We start from the raw sequence: 22,646 nt of genomic DNA, 5'->3' as shown, positions 1-22,646 counted from the left end.
GCTTGACCATGAAACAAATATGATCATTGGTGCTTTAATCCTATGAAATTTGGCATGAAGCAATATATTATTAAAAAAAGAAATATACCGCCCTTAAAATATTGTTCCAATTAGCTTCTTGGTCTGAAGTTAAACAAAAAAAAGCGTTTAAAGTTCAACTAAGTTTTTTCATTGTCCAAATCACTGAACTTTTTTTTTTTTTTTGCTAGTAACCTCATCATAAATATTAAGTTAATGATGCATCTGTTAACCTGCTTACGAGGTTCACGAGAAGAGAGAGAGATAAGTATTCAGGAAAGGTTGCTAGAGAGAGAGAGAGAGAAAAAAGGAGAGGGAAGAAGAGGTCCACAGGATAGGAAGGAATTTTCAAGATTTAGATAACATTGTGATTAAAAAACAAAAGAAGAGTAAATTCTATAATTTAGACAAAAAAAAAAGGTGAAGGGGTTAAACATCCCTTTTTGTTTAACTCGAAGGTTTTCATGAGATATTTGTAAAACCAGGGGTTTATTTGGGATTATAGTTTTAGAAAGGGGGTTTATGTCTTCTTTGGTAAATTATTTTGTCTCCTAATATGATGTATGTACACAAATTTTCTAAAATACTACATTATGTTAAACAATAATTTGATTATTTTATTTACCAAAAAAACCAATTTGATTATTTTAGGGTACCGAGGAAAATTGGCATACTTTTGCATAAGATAATATTTTGCTGGTCCATACATATTTCTTGGGGTGTATTTATTTATTTATGTTTCTTTACCAAGTTTGAATATTCAGCTGCTGCTTAATAGCTTATGAATTGGGTAGTTGCTAGAGAAAAAGATGGCAACGTGCTTGTTGGAGCAAGCTAAAGTCCCCAACACAAAGAATTGAATGGAACCCAAACTCTTATCAATCATGACAAGTGGAGAAGACAACCAAAAATTGTTTCTTTCTCGCATATCGAAGTGTAAACAAAAACATTTCATATTGATTAGGGATGGCAGCGGGCCCAGTGGCCCGGCCTGAAAAACTAGGGCCTTGGCCAGCCACCAAGGCCTGAGGGCTGGTCGGGGTAGCGCAGTTCGGCCCGGCCCGATTTTATTGTTCTTCTTTTTTTTCTTTGATTTATTATTTATTTATTTTTAGTTTATCCTGGCATAGCCCGGCTCGGCCTCACTCAGATAGGGCTAGGGCCAAGCCTGGGCAAGGGCCTCTTCGACCCAGTTAGGGCCGGACTGGCCTTGTGGGGACCAAAGTGGGACTAGGGCCAAGACTGAGCTCATTGCCAGCCCTAGTACTGATATTAAAAAAAATTTACATTGATAATAAAATGAAGAGCAAGACTCATATGATTATCCCTTATATATTATATATGATATTATAACGACAAGGTTAGAAGGTGCTAAGAACTCATCCTAAGGTCCAAGATGGGTCTAAAAATGAAATCCATAAGACATATCCTCAGTTGTGCAAAGCCAAAACCGACTTAACAGTGAAGCAGGGTATAAAAGGAGAGCAGTGGTACTAGGGTTGTCATACCAAACTAGCAACTAGTGGTGTTATAGTAGATACCCAAGGTTGCTCTAATACTAATAATACATCTTGCCTTGGTAGTTGCTAGAAACTCAGCCATGGCCATTTCAATCGTCTCTATCAAGAAGAATATCTTCGGGCATTGCATCGTTGTACTGGCACTGGTCATTGCCCGATCCGAAGCCGGAAGCATTGCCATCTACTGGGGCCAAAATGGCAACTTGGGCACTCTTGCAGAGACTTGCGCCACTAGCAACTATGGCTTTGTCAACATAGCCTTCCTCGCCTCATTTGGCAATGGACAAACACTGCAGATCAACCTGGCTGGCCACTGTGACCCCTACTCCAATGGTTGCACTGGGCTCAGCGACGACATAAGGTCCTGTCAACGGCAGGGTGTCAAGGTCCTACTCTCCATCGGTGGTGGTGCCGGGAGCTACTCCCTTGCCTCCTCTGACGATGAACAACTATCTTGGAGGACACTCATCTTCCCGCCCCCTGAGTGATGCAGTGCTTGATGGTGTTGATTTCAACATTGAGGGGGGAACAAACCAACACTGGGATGAGCTCGCAAGGACACTCTCAGGATTCAGTCGCCGAGGAAAGAAGGTGTACTTGACCGCTGCTCCACAGTGTCCATTCCCCGACGAATGGGTCGGAGGAGCCCTCAAGACAGGACTCTTCGACTATGTTTGGGTTTAGTTTTACAACAATCCCCTATGCCAGTATGTGTCGGGTGACCTTACAAACTTGGAGGATGTGCGGAAGCATTGGACATCATCCATCCCTGCTACAAAGATCTTCTTGGGATTGCCGCCGGCACCTGAAGCTGCGGGGAGTGGCTTCATTTCTGCTGATACCCTCACTTCAGAGGTGCTTCCTGTGTTAAAGGGTTCAAAAAAGTATGGAGGGGTCATGTTGTGGTCCAAGTACTATGATGACCAAACTGGCTATAGCTCCTCCATCGAAAGCCATGTCTGAGATCTTTAGGCCATATCACATTCCAAAACTACTTGTGCAGTAGTAAATAAATCCCCCCCCCCCCTCTCTCTCAACCTGTATGTTATTTATGTGCTCTGTCATCTACATCTGGATCTGTCTTTGTGTATATATTTTCCCTGTCTTCTATTATCTTGAATTGTATTTGTATGCATATGTTGTTGTTTATTACCTAAAACACCACTCGGCCCCTCCCATTGCAATAAGTTTCTCAATCCATGCATGCCCTGTAGGTCTTTTTCTTCCACACTTCCTTGTGTAGTTTTTCCTTTTTTCGTGTGTCTTTTCTAGGATCGGCTATGGCTGATATGATCTCGACTGACTTTCATAACTTCGACGGTTTTTAGAAGCATGATGATGACACACACGTATATCATCGTCATCATCATCATAGTCTTTTTTTAATTAATTGAAGTTGGCTACACGAATCATGGTTTGTTATTATGCACTATTAATAGTCATATCCTGAGTGAAGCTGTCACACCCCGAAATGTGACAGACAAAACATATATACATCTATTGATAGGACAAATTTACACTGACGAATTCTTACAAAGTAACAAAAAAAAAAAGTTTAAGCAAAACTACAATATCTTCCCAAAGTTGATCTTGACGAGGACACAAATGAAACCGCAGTTATCCTGAAAAATGTTTACCATAGTTTGATGAGTTTGGCTACTCAGTAAGTGATCATCATAATCCTAAAAATAATCATGGTTGAAAGATATCAATATTTTCAAAAAGAAGATCTATTAACAGAAATGCATCAACAGTTTCACTTTCAATAAATGCATAATTAAGTATAATCCGAATAATTGAAATGCACATAACACTTTAACGCGTCAATGCATATATCAAAGGATTTCACAAAATACCCTACTGGCGTCCCAAGTAGGTCACCTATAGACCCCATCGGCGTCCTGATAGGTCCACTTAATCCCTATCGGCGTCCCAGATAGGTCCACTTAATCCCTGCAGGTCCACTTATACCTCACCGGCGTACCGGATGAGTCCACCTAATCCCTACCGGCGTCCCGGATAGGTCCACTTATACCTCACCGGCGAACCGGATGAGTCCACTTGCATACTTAAATTATTCCTAAATCTCTTTAAACATTCGAAAGCAGCAATATCATGTACTCAACATATTACTGAAACCATTAATATGAATTTCACTTAAACCATTAATAACAGTCACTCTCTATAACATTTCAAAAATGACCAATCAAATATTTTGGGCTCAAATTTAGAAAGGGTGCAGTTTGTAAAGGCATTCTAGCATAATTGCCAATTTAATATGTATAGAAAAACTCTTATAAAAATTCAAGAATACGGAATTATCACAATTTATGGAATATCAATTCACAAATAAACATTTTACAACAATACTATAATCAATTGCAAAAATGTCAATTTTTAAATAATAAGGCAGTCATTTGCACATGAATTTTACAATGTCTAAAATTTCAAAACAGTAGAAAGAAATATCACAATTTTTATTAAAAAGATTATTTTTCAAGATAATGAGGTCACGTGCGCATAAAATTTATCGCGCCTAAAATTCATGATAATAAGCAGAAATAATTATTTCATTTTATTTTTAAAAAGAATGGATTATTTTTCGAGAGAATGAGGTCACTTACCCACAAAACTGATAAAATAAAGATCCTAGACGGAAATATCACTATTTATTAAAAATAGACTATTTTTCAGAAAGACGATGTCACTTACACACAAAACTGATAAAATAAAGATCCTAGACGGAAATATCACTATTTATTAAAAATAGACAATTTTTCAGAAAGACGATGTCACTTACCCACAATTATTTGAGAGGGAGCTTCCGATAAAAATTTTCGGTTCGAGAAAGAAGTTCACTATGTTTCGACCAGAGAGAGATCTCAAAGTTTTGTTTTAGGGTGGGAGTGCTCACATCCCCTATTTAAATTCTTATAACGTATTATTATATAATTTTCTTACGCTCTACCTCATACCTAAGGTGTCGCGTTAAAAGCAAACGTTTATCGTACGAAAACCACATCCGCTAAAGGACGTTGCCAGCTCCAAGCAGCAAGAGGCAAAAGCGGGGAAAGGAAAAAAGTAAAGGCAAAGCAAAAGTTAATTCAAAGCAAAAGTTTTTTAAAACAGTGATGGTCCCCAAGGACCATCATACTCAAACAGAACATCACCTATTTATAAGCATATTTTCTCCTTTTTTTTTTTTTTTTTTTTTTTTTGAAATTTTAGAATTGTTACATTCTTTCCTCCTTAAAGAAATTTAGTCCTCTAAATTTGTGTACCTGATTACTTAAAAAGATAGGGGTATTTTGCTCTGATACCATAATTGTCACACGCCAAAATGTGACAGACAAAACATATATACATCTATTGATAGGACAAATTTACACTGACGAATTCTCACAAAGTAAGAAAAAAAAAAAAGTTTAAGAAAAACTACAATATCTTCCCAAAGTTGATCTTGACGAGGACACAAATGAAACCGCAGTTATCCTGAAAAATGTTTACCATAGTTTGATGAGTTTGGCTACTCAGTAAGTGATCATCATAATCCTAAAAATAATCATGGTTGAAAGATATCAATATTTTCAAAAAGAAGATCTATTAACAGAAATGCATCAACAGTTTCACTTTCAATAAATGCATAATTAAGTATAATCCGAATAATTGAAATGCACATAACACTTTAACGCGTCAATGAATAATTCAAAGGATTTCACAAAATACCCTACTGGCGTCCCAAGTAGGTCACCTATATACCCCATCAGCGTCCTGATAGGTCCACTTAATCCCTATCGGCGTCCCAGATAGGTCCACTTAATCCCTGCAGGTCCACTTATACCTCACCGGCGTACCGGATGAGTCCACTTAATCCCTACCGGCGTCCCGGATAGGTCCACTTATACCTCACCGACGAACCGGATGAGTCCACTTACATACTTAAATTATTTCCAAATCTCTTTAAACATTCGAAAGCAGCAATATCATGTACTCAACATATTACGGAAACCATTAATATGAATTTCACTTAAACCATTAATAACAGTCACTCTCTATAACATTTCAAAAATAACCAATCAAATATTTTGGGCTCAAATTTGGAAAGGGTGCAGTTTGTAAAGGCATTCTAGCATAATTGCCAATTTAATATGTATAGAAAAACTCTTATAAAAATTCAAGAATACGGAATTATCACAATTTATGGAATATCAATTCACAAATAAACATTTTACAACAATACTATAATCAATTGCAAAAATGTCAGTTTTTAAATAATAAGGCAGTCATTTGCACATGAATTTTACAATGTCTAAAATTTCAAAACAGTAGAAAGAAATATCACAATTTTTATTAAAAAGATTATTTTTCAAGATGATGAGGTCACGTGCGCATAAAATTTATCGCGCCAAAAATTCATGATAATAAGCAGAAATAATTATTTCATTTTATTTTTAAAAAGAATGGATTATTTTTCGAGACAATGAGGTCACTTACCCACAAAACTGATAAAATAAAGATCCTAGACGAAAATATCACTATTTATTAAAAATAGACTATTTTTCAGAAAGACGATGTCACTTACACACAAAACTGATAAAATAAAGATCCTAGACGGAAATATACTATTTATTAAAAATAGACTATTTTTCAGAAAGACGATGTCACTTACCCACAATTATTTGAGAGGGAGCTTCCGATAAAAATTTTCGGTTCGAGAGAGAAGTTCACTGTGCTTCGACCAGAGAGAGATTTCAAAGTTTTGTTTTAGGGTGGGAGTGCTCACATCCCCTATTTAAATTCTTATAACGTATTATTATATTATTTTCTTACGCTCTAACTCATACCTGAGGTGTCGCGTTAAAAGCAAACGTTTATCGTACGAAAACCACGTCCGCTAAAGGACGCTGCCAGCTCCAAGCAGCGGGAGGCAAAAGCGGGGAAAGGAAAAAAGTAAAGGCAAAGCAAAAGTTAATTCAAAGCAAAAGTTTTTGAAAACAGTGATGGTCCCCAAGGACCATCATACTCAAACAGAACATCACCTATTTATAAGCATATTTTCTCCTTTTTTTTTTTTTGTTTGAAATTTTAGGATTGTTACATTCTTCCCTCCATAAAGAAATTTAGTCCTCTAAAATTGTGTACCTCATTACTGAAAAAGATAGGGGTATTTTGCTCTGATACCATAATTGTCACACCTCAAAATGTGACAGACAAAACATATATACATCTATTGATAGGACAAATTTACACTGACGAATTCTTACAAAGTAACAAAAAAAAAAAGTTTAAGCAAAACTACAATATCTTCCCAAAGTTGATCTTGACGAGGACACACATGAAACCGCAGTTATCGTGAAAAATGTTTACCATAGTTTAATGAGTTTGGCTACTCAGTAAGTGATCATCATAATCCTAAAAATAATCATGGTTGAAAGATATCAATATTTTCAAAAAGAAGATCTATTAATAGAAATGCATCAACAGTTTCACTTTCAATAAATGCATAATTAAGTATAATCCGAATAATTGAAATGCACATAACACTTTAACGCGTCAATGCATAATTCAAAGGATTTCACAAAATACCCTACTGGCGTTCCAAGTAGGTCACCTATATACCCCATCAGCGTCCTGATAGGTCCACTTAATCTGTATCGGCGTCCCAGATAGGTCCACTTAATCCCTGCAGGTCCACTTATACCTCACCGGCGTACCGGATGAGTCCACTTAATCCCTACCGGCGTCCCGGATAGGTCCACTTATACCTCACCGGCGAACCGGATGAGTCCACTTACATACTTAAATTATTTCTAAATCTCTTTAAACATTCGAAAGTAGCAATATCATGTACTCAACATATTACTGAAACCATTAATATGAATTTCACTTAAACCATTAATAACAGTCACACTCTACAACATTTCAAAAATAACCAATCAAATATTTTGGGCTCCCAATTTAGAAAGGGTGCAGTTTGTAAAGGCATTCTAGCATAATTGCCAATTTAATATGTATAGAAAAACTCTTATAAAAATTCAAGAATACGGAATTATCACAATTTATGGAATATCAATTCACAAATAAACATTTTACAACAATACGATAATCAATTGCAAAAATGTTAATTTTTAAATAATAAGGCAGTCATTTTCACATGAATTTTACAATGTCTAAAATTTCAAAACAGTAGAAAGAAATATCACAACTTTTATTAAAAAGATTATTTTTCAAGATAATGAGGTTACGTGCGCATAAAATTTATCGCGCCAAAAATTCATGATAATAAGCAGAAATAATTATTTCATTTTATTTTTAAAAAGAATGGATTATTTTTCGAGACAATGAGGTCACTTACCCACTAAATTGATAAAATAAAGATCCTAGACGAAAATATCACTATTTATTAAAAATAGACTATTTTTCAGAAAGACGATGTCACTTACACAAAAAACTGATAAAATAAAGATCCTAGACGGAAATATCACTATTTATTAAAAATAGACTATTTTTCAGAAAGACGATGTCACTTACCCACAATTATTTGAGAGGGAGCTTCCGATAAAAATTTTCGGTTCGAGAGAGAAGTTCACTGTGTTTCGACCAGAGAGAGATCTCAAAGTTTTGTTTTAGGGTGGGAGTGCTCACATCCCCTATTTAAATTCTTATAACGTATTATTATATAATTTTCTTACGCTCTACCTCATACCTAAGGTGTCGCGTTAAAAGCAAACGTTTATCGTACGAAAACCACGTCCGCCAAAGGACGCTGCCAGCTGCAAGCAGCAAGAGGCAAAAGCGAGAAAAAGAAAAAAGTAAAGGCAAAGCAAAAGTTAATTCAAAGCAAAAGCTTTTTAAAACAGTGATGGTCCCCAAGGACCATCATACTCAAACAGAACATCACCTATTTATAAGCATATTTTCTCCTTTTTTTTTTTTTTTTTTTTTTGGAATTTTAGGATTGTTACATTCTTTCCTCCTTAAAGAAATTTAGTCCTCTAAATTTGTGTACCTCATTACTTAAAAAGATAGGGGTATTTTGCTCTGATACCATAATTGTCACACCCCAAAATGTGACAGACAAAACATATATACATCTATTGATAGGACAAATTTACACTGACGAATTCTTACAAAGTAACAAAAAAAAAAAGTTTAAGCAAAACTACAATATCTTCCCAAAGTTGATCTTGACGAGGACACAAATGAAACCGCAGTTATCCTGAAAAATGTTTACCATAGTTTGATGAGTTTGGCTACTCAGTAAGTGATCATCATAATCTTAAAAATAATCATGGTTGAAAGATATCAATATTTTCAAAAAGAAGATCTATTAACAGAAATGCATCAACAGTTTCACTTTCAATAAATGCATAATTAAGTATAATCCGAATAATTGAAATGCACATAACACTTTAACGCGTCAATGCATAATTCAAAGGATTTCACAAAATACCCTACTGGCGTCCCAAGTAGGTCACCTATATACCCCATCAGCGTCCTGATAGGTCCACTTAATCCCTATCGGCGTCCCAGATAGGTCCACTTAATCCCTGCAGTTCCACTTATACCTCACCGGCGTACCGGATGAGTCCACTTAATCCCTACCGGCGTCCCGGATAGGTCCACTTATACCTCACCGGCGAACCGGATGAGTCCACTTACATACTTAAATTATTTCTAAATCTCTTTAAACATTCGAAAGCAGCAATATCATGTACTCAACATATTACTGAAACCATTAATATGAATTTCACTTAAACCATTAATAACAGTCACTCTCTATAACATTTCAAAAATAACCAATCAAATATTTTGGGCTCAAATTTGGAAAGGGTGCAATTTGTAAAGGCATTCTAGCATAATTGCCAATTTAATATGTATAGAAAAACTCTTATAAAAATTCAAGAATACGGAATTATCACAATTTATGGAATATCAATTCACAAATAAACATTTTACAACAATACTATAATCAATTGCAAAAATTTCAATTTTTAAATAATAAGGCAGTCATTTGCACATGAATTTTACAATGTCTAAAATTTCAAAACAGTAGAAAGAAATATCACAATTTTTATTAAAAAGACTATTTTTCAAGATAATGAGGTCACGTGCGCATAAAATTTATCGCTCCTAAAATTCATGATAATAAGCAGAAATAATTATTTCATTTTATTTTTAAAAAGAGTGGATTATTTTTCGAGACATTGAGGTCACTTACCCACAAAACTGATAAAATAAAGATCCTAGACGGAAATATCACTATTTATTAAAAATAGACTATTTTTCAGAAAGACGATGTCACTTACACACAAAACTGATAAAATAAAGATCCTAGACGGAAATATCACTATTTATTAAAAATAGAGTATTTTTCAGAAAGACGATGTCACTTACCCACAATTATTTGAGAGGGAGTTTCCGATAAAAATTTTCGGTTTGCGAGAGAAGTTTACTGTGCTTCGACCAGAGAGAGATCTCAAAGTTTTGTTTTAGGGTGGGAGTGCTCACATCCCCTATTTAAATTCTTATAACGTATTATTATATTATTTTCTTACGCTCTACCTCATACCTGAGGTGTCGCGTTAAAAGCAAACGTTTATCGTACGAAAACCACGTCCGCTAAAGGACGCTGCCAGCTCCAAGCAGCGGGAGGCAAAAGCGGGGAAAGGAAAAAAGTAAAGGCAAAGCAAAAGTTAATTCAAAGCAAAAGTTTTTGAAAACAGTGATGGTCCCCAAGGACCATCATACTCAAACAGAACATCACCTATTTATAAGCATATTTTCTCCTTTTTTTTTTTTTGTTTGAAATTTTAGGATTGTTACATTCTTCCCTCCATAAAGAAATTTAGTCCTCTAAAATTGTGTACCTCATTACTGAAAAAGATAGGGGTATTTTGCTCTGATACCATAATTGTCACACCTCAAAATGTGACAGACAAAACATATATACATCTATTGATAGGACAAATTTACACTGACGAATTCTTACAAAGTAACAAAAAAAAAAAGTTTAAGCAAAACTACAATATCTTCCCAAAGTTGATCTTGACGAGGACACACATGAAACCGCAGTTATCGTGAAAAATGTTTACCATAGTTTAATGAGTTTGGCTACTCAGTAAGTGATCATCATAATCCTAAAAATAATCATGGTTGAAAGATATCAATATTTTCAAAAAGAAGATCTATTAATAGAAATGCATCAACAGTTTCACTTTCAATAAATGCATAATTAAGTATAATCCGAATAATTGAAATGCACATAACACTTTAACGCGTCAATGCATAATTCAAAGGATTTCACAAAATACCCTACTGGCGTTCCAAGTAGGTCACCTATATACCCCATCAGCGTCCTGATAGGTCCACTTAATCTGTATCGGCGTCCCAGATAGGTCCACTTAATCCCTGCAGGTCCACTTATACCTCACCGGCGTACCGGATGAGTCCACTTAATCCCTACCGGCGTCCCGGATAGGTCCACTTATACCTCACCGGCGAACCGGATGAGTCCACTTACATACTTAAATTATTTCTAAATCTCTTTAAACATTCGAAAGTAGCAATATCATGTACTCAACATATTACTGAAACCATTAATATGAATTTCACTTAAACCATTAATAACAGTCACACTCTACAACATTTCAAAAATAACCAATCAAATATTTTGGGCTCCCAATTTAGAAAGGGTGCAGTTTGTAAAGGCATTCTAGCATAATTGCCAATTTAATATGTATAGAAAAACTCTTATAAAAATTCAAGAATACGGAATTATCACAATTTATGGAATATCAATTCACAAATAAACATTTTACAACAATACGATAATCAATTGCAAAAATGTTAATTTTTAAATAATAAGGCAGTCATTTGCACATGAATTTTACAATGTCTAAAATTTCAAAACAGTAGAAAGAAATATCACAACTTTTATTAAAAAGATTATTTTTCAAGATAATGAGGTTACGTGCGCATAAAATTTATCGCGCCAAAAATTCATGATAATAAGCAGAAATAATTATTTCATTTTATTTTTAAAAAGAATGGATTATTTTTCGAGACAATGAGGTCACTTACCCACTAAATTGATAAAATAAAGATCCTAGACGAAAATATCACTATTTATTAAAAATAGACTATTTTTCAGAAAGACGATGTCACTTACACAAAAAACTGATAAAATAAAGATCCTAGACGGAAATATCACTATTTATTAAAAATAGACTATTTTTCAGAAAGACGATGTCACTTACCCACAATTATTTGAGAGGGAGCTTCCGATAAAAATTTTCGGTTCGAGAGAGAAGTTCACTGTGTTTCGACCAGAGAGAGATCTCAAAGGTTTGTTTTAGGGTGGGAGTGCTCACATCCCCTATTTAAATTCTTATAACGTATTATTATATAATTTTCTTACGCTCTACCTCATACCTAAGGTGTCGCGTTAAAAGCAAACGTTTATCGTACGAAAACCACGTCCGCTAAAGGACGCTACCAGTTGCAAGCAGCAAGAGGCAAAAGCGGGGAAAAGAAAAAAGTAAAGGCAAAGCAAAAGTTAACTCAAAGCAAAAGTTTTTGAAAACAGTGATGGTCCCCAAGGACCATCATACTCAAACAGAACATCACCTATTTATAAGCATATTTTTTTTTTTTTTTTTCTTTTTTTTTTGTTATTTTAGGATTGTTACATTCTTCCCTCTGTAAGGAAATTTAGTCCTCTAAATTTGTGTACCTGATTACTAAAAAAGATAGGGGTATTTTGCTCTGATACCATAATTGTCACACCCTAAAATGTGACAGACAAAACATATATACATCTATTGATAGGACAAATTTACACTGACGAATTCCTACGAAGTAACAAAAAAAAAAAGTTTAAGCAAAACTACAATATCTTCCCAAAGTTGATCTTGACGAGGACACAAATGAAACCGCAGTTATCCTAAAAAATGTTTACCATAGTTTGTTGAGTTTGGCTACTCAGTAAGTGATCATCATAATCCTAAAAATAATCATGGTTGAAAGATATCAATATTTTCAAAAAGAAGATCTTTTAACAGAAATGCATCAGCAGTTTCACTTTCTGTAAATGCATAATTAAGTATAATCCGAATAATTGAAATGCACATAACACTTTAACGCGTCAATGCATAATTCAAAGGATTTCACAAAATATCCCATCAGCGTCCTGATAGGTCCACTTAATCCCTATCGGCGTCCCAGATAGGTCCACTTAATCCCTGCAGGTCCACTTATACCTCACCGGCGTACCGGATGAGTCCACTTAATCCCTACCGGCGTCCCGGATAGGTCCACTTATACCTCACCGGCGAACCGTATGAGTCCACTTGCATACTTAAATTATTCCTAAATCTCTTTAAACATTCGAAAGCAGCAATATCATGTACTCAACATATTACTGAAACCATTAATATGAATTTCACTTAAACCATTAATAACAGTCACTCTCTATAACATTTCAAAAATAACCAATCAAATATTTTGGGCTCAAATTTAGAAAGGGTGCAGTTTGTAAAGGCATTCTAGCATAATTGCCAATTTAATATGTATAGAAAAACTCTTATAAAAATTCTAGAATACGGAATTATCACAATTTATGGAATATCAATTCACAAATAAACATTTTACAACAATACTATAATCAATTGCAAAAATGTCAATTTTTAAGTAATGAGGCAGTCATTTGCACATGAATTTTACAATGTCTAAAATTTCAAAACAGTAGAAAGAGATATCACAATTTTTATTAAAAAGATTATTTTTCAAGATAATGAGGTCACGTGCGCATAAAATTTATCGCGCCTAAAATTCATGATAATAAGCAGAAATAATTATTTCATTTTATTTTTAAAAAGAATGGATTATTTTTCGAGACAATGAGGTCACTTACCCACAAAACTGATAAAATAAAGATCCTAGACGAAAATATCACTATTTATTAAAAATAAACTATTTTTCAGAAAGACGATGTCACTTACACACAAAACTGATAAAATAAAGATCCTAGACGGAAATATCACTATTTATTAAAAATAGACTATTTTTCAGAAAAACGATGTCACTTACCCACAATTATTTGAGAGGGAACTTCCGATAAAAATTTTCGGTTCGAGAGAGAAGTTCACTGTGTTTCGACCAGAGAGAGATCTCAAAGTTTTGTTTTAGGGTGGGAGTGCTCACATCCCCTATTTAAATTCTTATAACGTATTATTATATTATTTTCTTACGCTCTATCTCATACCTGAGGTGTCGCGTTAAAAGCAAACGTTTATCGTACGAAAACCACGTCCGCTAAACGACGTTGCCAGCTGCAAGCAGCAGGAGGCAAAAGCGGGGAAAGGAAAAAAGTAAAGGCAAAGCAAAAGTTAATTCAAAACAAAAGTTTTTGAAAACAGTGATGGTCCCCAAGGACCATCATACTCAAACAGAACATCACCTATTTATAAGCTTATTTTCTCCTTTTTTTTTTTTTTGAAATTTTAGGATTGTTACATTCTTCCCTCCTTAAAGAAATTTAGTCCTCTAAATTTGTGTACCTGATTACTGAAAAAGATAGGGGTATTTTGCTCTGATACCATAATTGTCACACCCCAAAATGTGACAGACAAAACATATATACATCTATTGATAGGACAAATTTACACTGACGAATTCTTACAAAGTAAAAAAAAAAAAAAAGTTTAAGCAAAACTACAATATCTTCCCAAAGTTGATCTTGACGAGGACACAAATGAAACCGCAGTTATCCTGAAAAATGTTTACCATAGTTTGATGAGTTTGGCTACTCAGTAAGTGATCATCATAATCCTAAAAATAATCATGGTTGAAAGATATCAATATTTTCAAAAAGAAGATCTATTAACAGAAATGCATCAACAGTTTCACTTTCAATAAATGCATAATTAAGTATAATCCGAATAATTGAAATGCACATAACACTTTAACGCGTCAATGCATAATTCAAAGGATTTCACAAAATACCCTACTGGCGTCCCAAGTAGGTCACCTATATACCCCATCAGCGTCCTGATAGGTCCACTTAATCCCTATCGGCGTCCCAGATAGGTCCACTTAATCCCTGCAGGTCCACTTATACCTCACCGGCGTACCGGATGAGTCCACTTAATCCCTACCGGCGTCCCGGATAGGTCCACTTATACCTCACCGGCGAACCGGATGAGTCCACTTACATACTTAAATTATTTCTAAATCTCTTTAAACATTCGAAAGCAGCAATATCATGTACTCAACATATTACTGAAACCATTAATATGAATTTCACTTAAACCATTAATAACAGTCACACTCTACAACATTTCAAAAATAACCAATCAAATATTTTGGGCTCAAATTTTGGAAACGGTGCAGTTTGTAAAGGCATTCTAGCGTAATTGCCAATTTAATATGTATAGAAAAACTCTTATAAAAATTCAAGAATACGGAATTATCACAATTTATGGAATGTCAATTTACAAATAAACATTTTACAACAATACTGTAATCAATTGCAAAAATGTCAATTTTTAAATAATAAGGCAGTCATTTGCACATGAATTTTACAATGTCCAAAATTTCAAAACAGTAGAAAGAAATATCACAATTTTTATTAAAAAGATTATTTTTCAAGATAATGAGGTCACGTGCGCATAAAATTTATCGCGCCTAAAATTCATGATAATAAGCAAAAATAATTATTTCATTTTATTTTTAAAACGAATGGATTATTTTTCGAGACAATGAGGTCACTTACCCACAAAACTGATAAAATAAAGATCCTAGACGGAAATATCACTATTTATTAAAAATAGACTATTTTTCAGAAAGACGATGTCACTTACATACAAAACTTATAAAATAAAGATCCTAGACGAAAATATCATTATTTATTAAAAATAAACTATTTTTCAGAAAGACGATGTCACTTACCCACAATTATTTGAGAGGGAGCTTCCGATAAAAATTTTTGGTTCGAGAGAGAAGTTCACTGTGTTTCGACCAGAGAGAGATCTCAAAGTTTTGTTTTAGGGTGGGAGTGCTCACATCCCCTATTTAAATTCTTATAACGTATTATTATATTATTTTCTTACGCTCTATCTCATACCTGAGGTGTCGCGTTAAAAGCAAACGTTTATCGTACGAAAACCACGTCCGCTAAAGGACGCTGCCAGCTGCAAGCAGCAGGAGGCAAAAGCGGGGAAAGGAAAAAAAGTAAAGGCAAAGCAAAAGTTAATTCAAAGCAAAAGTTTTTGAAAACAGTGATGGTCCCCAAGGACCATCATATTCAAACAGAACATCACTTATTTATAAGCATATTTTCTCCTCTTTTTTTTTCTTTTTTTTTTTTTTTTTGAAATTTTAGGATTGTTACAGAAGCTATACATATACAATTAACTTATAATCTGCAAGTATGTTTCAGTTTAGTTGAAATATATAAATTCTAAACAAACTAGAGAAGTGATATTTTAGCCGATAAATTTAATTTTTAAGTGCACCAATATTTTTCACATATATAAGTTTTAGTTCGTTCATTACCATTTCTTTATAGGAAAAATTATGTGAGGACCTGAAAGAAAAACCAAAGAGGGATACTAGGTGATGATCCATATTTTTAATTATTTTACGTCAAAGGGCACCCACACCTTATTTATTTATTTATTTATTTCAAAATTTTCTCTGGTCTGATGTTTGCAATATTGGATTGCTTTTTTATTTTAATTTTTTAGTTTGTTAGGGTTAATCCATTGCTCCTAATATCATACAACCTTGTAGTGAATGATTTGATATCTAGAACAATGGACTGCCTAGCTTGCGAAAGTTTTAAGCAGGCCTAGCAGCCCAATGTTCCAAGCATTAGGAAATCCTATAGCAATAGTTCAATGTTTTGAACATCGGACCGTGTGGTCTGCGAAAGTTTTAAGCAAATCTAGTGGTTATGTGTCTCAAATATCATATAATGGCAAATTGAAGTATAGGGCAGTCTGATATTTAGAACATTAGACTGACCACTAATATACTTTCAACTTATCATACATCCATATAGATAAAAACAAAAAAAGCAGTCTAAGGTTTTAAGTATACCCATATTATTGGCAACAATTGCAATATTGCACAACATTTATAAATACCCACATATACCCATATTCTTTACTATTTTATGTAATAACTAGAAATTCATAAGAAACAAATATATTGGCAACCTTTATGAATACCCACATACACCCATATTATTCGGGTTGGATCCGACTGTACCCTGCCCGAATAGTATTGGGGTCCAGGTTTTGGACCCAAATTCGACCTGTAGGGTCTAAAATTTAGATCCACACTTAGACCTGAGGGCAGGTCAACCAGTTAGGTCCAGGGTCTGATCGGATCCATTACCACCCATATCAAAAACTCATCTAGTTCATGATCTTCTAAAGGCATCCTAAAGTTGGGGTTCCAAGTTTTAGAAATTTGGTAGCCTGGGCATCCCGAGCAAGGAGAAACGGGGTAGAGAAGTGCTTCTTCAAGGGGAGTTCTCTATCAATTACGGTTTAGGCTGCCAAATTTCCAATACTTGGTAGGCTCAATCTTGGAAAACTAGGGTTTAGGCTGCCAAATTGCTCAAGGGCTAGGAAATGCCTGGGCTCCTAGCCGTTGGCCCAGGATAAGAGTCAAGCTAGGCCTGGCCTAGGACAAAATAGAATTGTCCTGCCTGGCATTTCATCGATTGGGCCGGGGATTTTTCATTCTAGTCCACGCTAGGCCAGGCTGGGCTCAAGCTGGCTATATAGAGGCCAGGGATAGGCTAGGGCTAGCCCAACCCTAAATGTAATATGCATATATTGTTCTTCCCTCTACCAGTCATTAGTGGAATTATGAAGCTCAACAATAAAACAAATGTGATTGGTGGTGCTTTAATCCTATGAAATTTGTCATGAAGTTTATTATTGAGAAAAATACATATAACCCCCATCTCAAACGTTATCCCAACTATCCTCCTGGTCTAATAACCATCCAATGGAACTCCAAGTTAAATAAAAAAGACGTTTAGCCCCCATCTTTAGTTTTTTTATTGTCTAAATTACAGAATTTATTATTCTTTTTTTTCAAATAACCTCATCATAAAGATTAAGTTGATGATGTTTTTTTTAACTTACTCGCGAGGTTCATAAGATGAGAGAGATATAAGTGTTCAAGAAAAGAAAGATTGAGTTGATGATGCCTCTCTTAACTTACTCGCGAGGTTCATGAGATGAGAGAGATAGAAGCGTTCTAGAAAGGTTGCTAAAGAGAGAGGGAGGAAGAGCTCCACAGGACAGAAAAGAAAGATTTTACATGATTTAAATACCAACATGATTAAAAAAATAAAAGAAAGGTAAATTCTATAATTTGGACAAAGAAAAAAAAAAAGTCAAAAGGGGGTTAAAGGTCCTTTTTGTTTAACATGCAGGGTCCATGGGATATTTACAATAACAAGGGGTTATTTGGGTATATAGTTTTAGAGAGAGGGGTTTATGTCTTTTTCTCTATATTATTTTTCCTCCTTATATGTTGTAGTTACACAAAGGGTTGGTATTGTGTCCATAACATGTGGACACTTCAAAGGAGCACATGCATCTTTTAAAGGTTCAAATTGAACAATGCTCATCCGAGGGCCAATAATAAATCTCATTTTTAATGTATTAAAAATGATATTACTATGAAATTTTTGTTTTAGGTTCATTGTTATAAGTAAGATTGAATAAAATTTACGGAAGGATAGTTTGAATAAAAAATATTGGTCAAAATAAATTTATAGATATTTTGGTTATTTTTTTATTTAAAATTTTATTTATTTATTTATATTTATGAAAATACACCTACAATCAAAAATTTAGATACATACTATATTTAAATTAAAAAATAAAATACGATATCTTAACAGTAGGAAGGGTGTTTGTCAACCTTACAGCCCTCCACATGATGTGGACAAGATACAGACGTTGACACTGTATACAATGTTGTCAATGTCTATACAAAGAAACATCCATGCAAATTTTTTAAGGAAAAAGTTTATATAAGGTTGCAACTTTATATGTAGAACTACAGATGCACCTCAAAAATCCATCGGAAAAGGTAGTTTTAATATTGAAAAACCCTTTGATTGATCATCTCAACATCGACATGTATGAGCATGAAAAATAAAAAGATTTTAAGTCTCATAAATAGTACATTTTACGCCATATTATCTACACCGTCCATTTTCAAGATTTTCATATGTTTCTAGATCTACTTGATTTTAACCATTTTTGAAATTTAAAATTTTATAATTAGATATAAAAATGGATTTTGAGATAATCCTAAGCACATTTTATAACCAAATTATATACCATGATAAAATTTGAAGGTGCACCTTACCTCTACAGCTACAGATGCATCCGTATGTCAATTGCACCCATTTCTTAAAGCTATACTATATGGAAAATAGTTTGATAGGACTGCAACCCTATGAAATTAAGTAAACCTATACCTCATAATCATCTAAAATTGTAATTCAAGTATTGGAAAACCTTTATATCGATCATCTTGGCTTGAACATTATGGTTGTAAAAATATTAGGATTTCAAGATCGAAAAAAAGTGTATATAATAACAAATTATCTCGGCAATTTTTTTTGCTTTAAAAATAAATGTTCATAGCTCCGTAAGGTTTGTACCATTTTTTTAGTATCAAATATCATTGTTAGTGATGACAATTAATTTTAGAGCCATCATAGAGATTTTTGTTGCTGAAAGTACTTTCCAGGCGAGAATTGGAAGTGATGTTTTCTTTTGTTTTCATAAAGCCTATGCCTCGTAGAAAATCCATACTATATTATGTTAAACAACAATTTGATTATTTTAGGGTACCAAGGAAAATTAGCATGCTTTTGCATAAGATAATCTTTTGCAGGTCCACACATATTTATTGGGGTTTATTTATTTATTATTTATTTATGTTTCTTTAACAAGTTTAAGTATTGAGCTGCCACGTAAAAGCTAATGAATTAGGGTAGTCGCTAGAGACAAAGATAACAACGTGCTTGTTGGAGCAAGCTAAAGTCTCCAACACAAAGAATTGAATGGAACCCAAATTCTTATCAATCATAGCAAGTAGATAAGACAACCACAAATTGTTTCTTTCTCACATAACGTTTCATATTGATTAGGGGTGGCAGTGGGCCCTGTGGCCCGGACCTAAAAACTAGGGCCTGGGCCAAGCCACACAGCCCTAAGGGCTGGTTGGCAGCCCAGTTAGGCCAGGCCCAAACCTATTTTCCTTTCTTTTTCTTTGGTTTATTTTTTATTTTTTCTAGCCTAGCTAGGACAGCTGGGTATAGGACTAGGGCCGGGCCTAGGCAAGGGCCTCTTCGACCCGGTTAGGGCCGGGCCGTCCTGTGGGGACAAGAGCCGTCTAGGGCCAAAGCTGATCTCAATGGCAGCCCTATTATAGATATTAAAATATTTTACATTGATAATAAAATGAAAAAGACCATTATGTTTATCCCATAATGATGATCCCTTGTTTATTACATATGATACTATAATGACAAGGTTAAAGAATATGCGAAGAACTCATCCTAAGGTCCAAGATGGGTCTAAAAGTGAAGTCCATAGGACATATCCTCACTTGTGCAAAGGCAAAACCCACTAACAATGGAGCAGAGTATAAAAGGAGACCCATGCTACAAGGGTTGTCATACCAAGCCACTAGTGGTGTTCTAAGAGATACTCAAGGTTGCTCTACTACTAATAATACATTTTGCCTTGGTAGTTACTAGCAACTCAGCCATGGCCATTCCAATCCTCTCCATCAACAAGAATATCTTCTGTCTTTGCATCTTTGTGCTGGCACTGGTCGTTGCCCAGTCCGAAGCCGGAAGCATTGCCATCTACTGGGGCCAAAATGGCAACGAGGGCACCCTTGCAGAGACTTGCGCCACTAGCAACTATGGCTTTGTCAACATAGCCTTCCTCGCCTCATTTGGCAATGGACAAACACCGCAGATCAATCTGGCTGGCCACTGCGACCCCTACTCCAATGGTTGCACTGGGCTCAGCGACGACATAAGGTCCTGTCAAAGGCAGGGTGTCAAGGTCCTACTCTCCATCGGTGGTGGTGCCGGGAGCTACTCCCTTGCCTCCTCTGACGATGCGAAACAAGTCGCTAGCTACCTCTGGAACAACTATCTTGGAGGACACGCATCTTCCCGCCCCCTGGGTGATGCAGTGCTTGATGGTGTTGATTTCGACATTGAGGGGGGAACAAACCAACACTGGGACGAGCTCGCAAGGACACTCTCGGGATTCAGTCCCCGAGGAAAGAAAGTGTACTTGACCGCTGCTCCACAGTGTCCATTCCCCGACGCATGGATCGGAGGAGCCCTCAAGACAGGACTCTTCGACTATGTTTGGGTGCAGTTTTACAACAATCCTCCATGCCAGTATGCGTCGGGTGACCTTACGAACTTGGAGGATGCGTGGAAGCAGTGGACGTCGTCCATCCCTGCAACAAAGATCTTCTTGGGATTGCCGGCGGCACCTGAAGCTGCGGGGAGTGGCTTTATTTCTGCTGATACCCTCACTTCAGAGGTGCTTCCTGTGTTAAAGGGTTCTAAAAAGTATGGAGGGGTCATGTTGTGGTCCAAGTACTATGATGACCAAACTGGCTATAGCTCCTCCATCAAAAGCCATGTCTGAGATCTTTAGGCCATATCACATTACAAAACTACTTGTGCAGTAGAAAATAAATCTCTCTTTCTCTCTCGACCTGTATGTTATTTATGCGATCTGTCATCCACATCTGATTTTGTCTTTGTGTATGTATTTTCCCTGTCTTCTACCATATGTTGTCTATAGAGCCAAGGCTCTAAACAATCAAATTAGAGCCCACCCCAAAAATTTCACTAGACGTGGGTATTCTCGTGTTCAAATATCCTCAAATTGATCATCTCGACATCAAGATACATGGACATGAGAATTGGAAATAATGCATCTTGTAATGCATTTTTGGACCATCAACTTTCAAGAATTTCAAGTTTTCATAGATCTGCTCAAACTACACTATTTTTAGAACTTTAAATTTTATAAATAAAGATGAAAGTATATTTTAAGACTATCACAAAATTTTTCAGTATTGAAATAGCCTTTTTCGATACTATTTGAAGGTGCACTTTACTTTGATTGTTTAGAGCCTCAACTCTATACAAACCTCAACTCTATACAAACCTCACCCCTACCTAAAATACCACTCACATTGCAATAAGTTTCTCAATCCACATATGCCCTCTAGTTCTTCTCCTTCCACACTTCCTCATGTAGGCTGTAGCTCGTATGATCTCGATTGACTTTAATAAGTTCGAGGGTTCTTATAAGCATCTTTATGACACATACACACACGTGTATATATATATATATATATATATATATATATATATATATATATATATATATATATAAAAAAGAAATTGGATGTGGTTTGTATAACGTTGTAAGTTTAAATAATCAAATTAAAGAGCACCGCCAAATTTTGTCATAAATATAATGCAAAGAATTCTTAGGTTGGCTTGAGAATCTATCTCCATTTCTAGTTATAAAATCTTAAAACTCCATAAATGGTTCAAATCAAGTAGATCTATAAATACTTGAAAATCTTGAAAATGATTGGTCTAGATAATGTGTTGCGTGATAAACTATTTTTAGGACTCAAAATTTTTTTTATTTTAATATTCATATACCTTGATGTCGAGATGATTAATTAAAGGGTTTTCCAACATCAAAACTACCTTTTATGATGAATTTTTGATGTTCACGTTATTTCTACATTTTAAGGTTGCAACCTTATATAAACTTTATCCTAAGAAATTTAGTATAAATTAACTAATGGCATGTATGTATGTTTTGGCTGAGAAGATATATAGATCTCTAAATATTAAATAAACTAGAGAATTGATATTTTAGCCTATAAATTTACTTTTTAAGTGCACCAATATTTTTTATATAAATAAATTTTAGTTCATTCATTACCATTTCTTTATAGGAAAAATTACTTAAGGACCTGAAAATAAATAAATAAAAGGAAGAA

General features: G+C 34.8%; 1 protein-coding gene and 1 pseudogene across 2 annotated transcripts; both read left to right on the top strand.

The window, feature by feature from the left end:
• The first annotated feature begins 1,379 nt into the window (after positions 1-1,379).
• Positions 1,380-2,626, top strand: LOC18426161 (acidic endochitinase pseudogene; annotated as a pseudogene). The gene has a single exon (XR_016049871.1). The product of XR_016049871.1 is annotated as an acidic endochitinase pseudogene (transcript).
• Positions 2,627-20,227: 17,601 nt separating this feature from the next.
• On the top strand, positions 20,228-21,388 carry LOC18426160 (acidic endochitinase). The gene has a single exon (XM_006832821.3). The coding sequence runs from the start codon at positions 20,354-20,356 to the stop codon at positions 21,260-21,262; it is 909 nt and encodes a 302-aa protein (XP_006832884.1). The 5' UTR covers positions 20,228-20,353; the 3' UTR covers positions 21,263-21,388.
• The last annotated feature ends 1,258 nt before the right edge of the window (positions 21,389-22,646 follow it).

Source organism: Amborella trichopoda, chromosome 1 (assembly GCF_054954075.1).
Source record: "Amborella trichopoda isolate Santa Cruz 75 chromosome 1, AtrichopodaSantaCruz75HAP2 v2.0, whole genome shotgun sequence".
In the NCBI taxonomy this organism is placed as follows: Eukaryota; Viridiplantae; Streptophyta; class Magnoliopsida; order Amborellales; family Amborellaceae; genus Amborella; species Amborella trichopoda.
The sequence above is the reverse complement of the archived record's forward strand: the minus strand, read 5'-3'. Positions and strand labels throughout refer to the sequence as shown.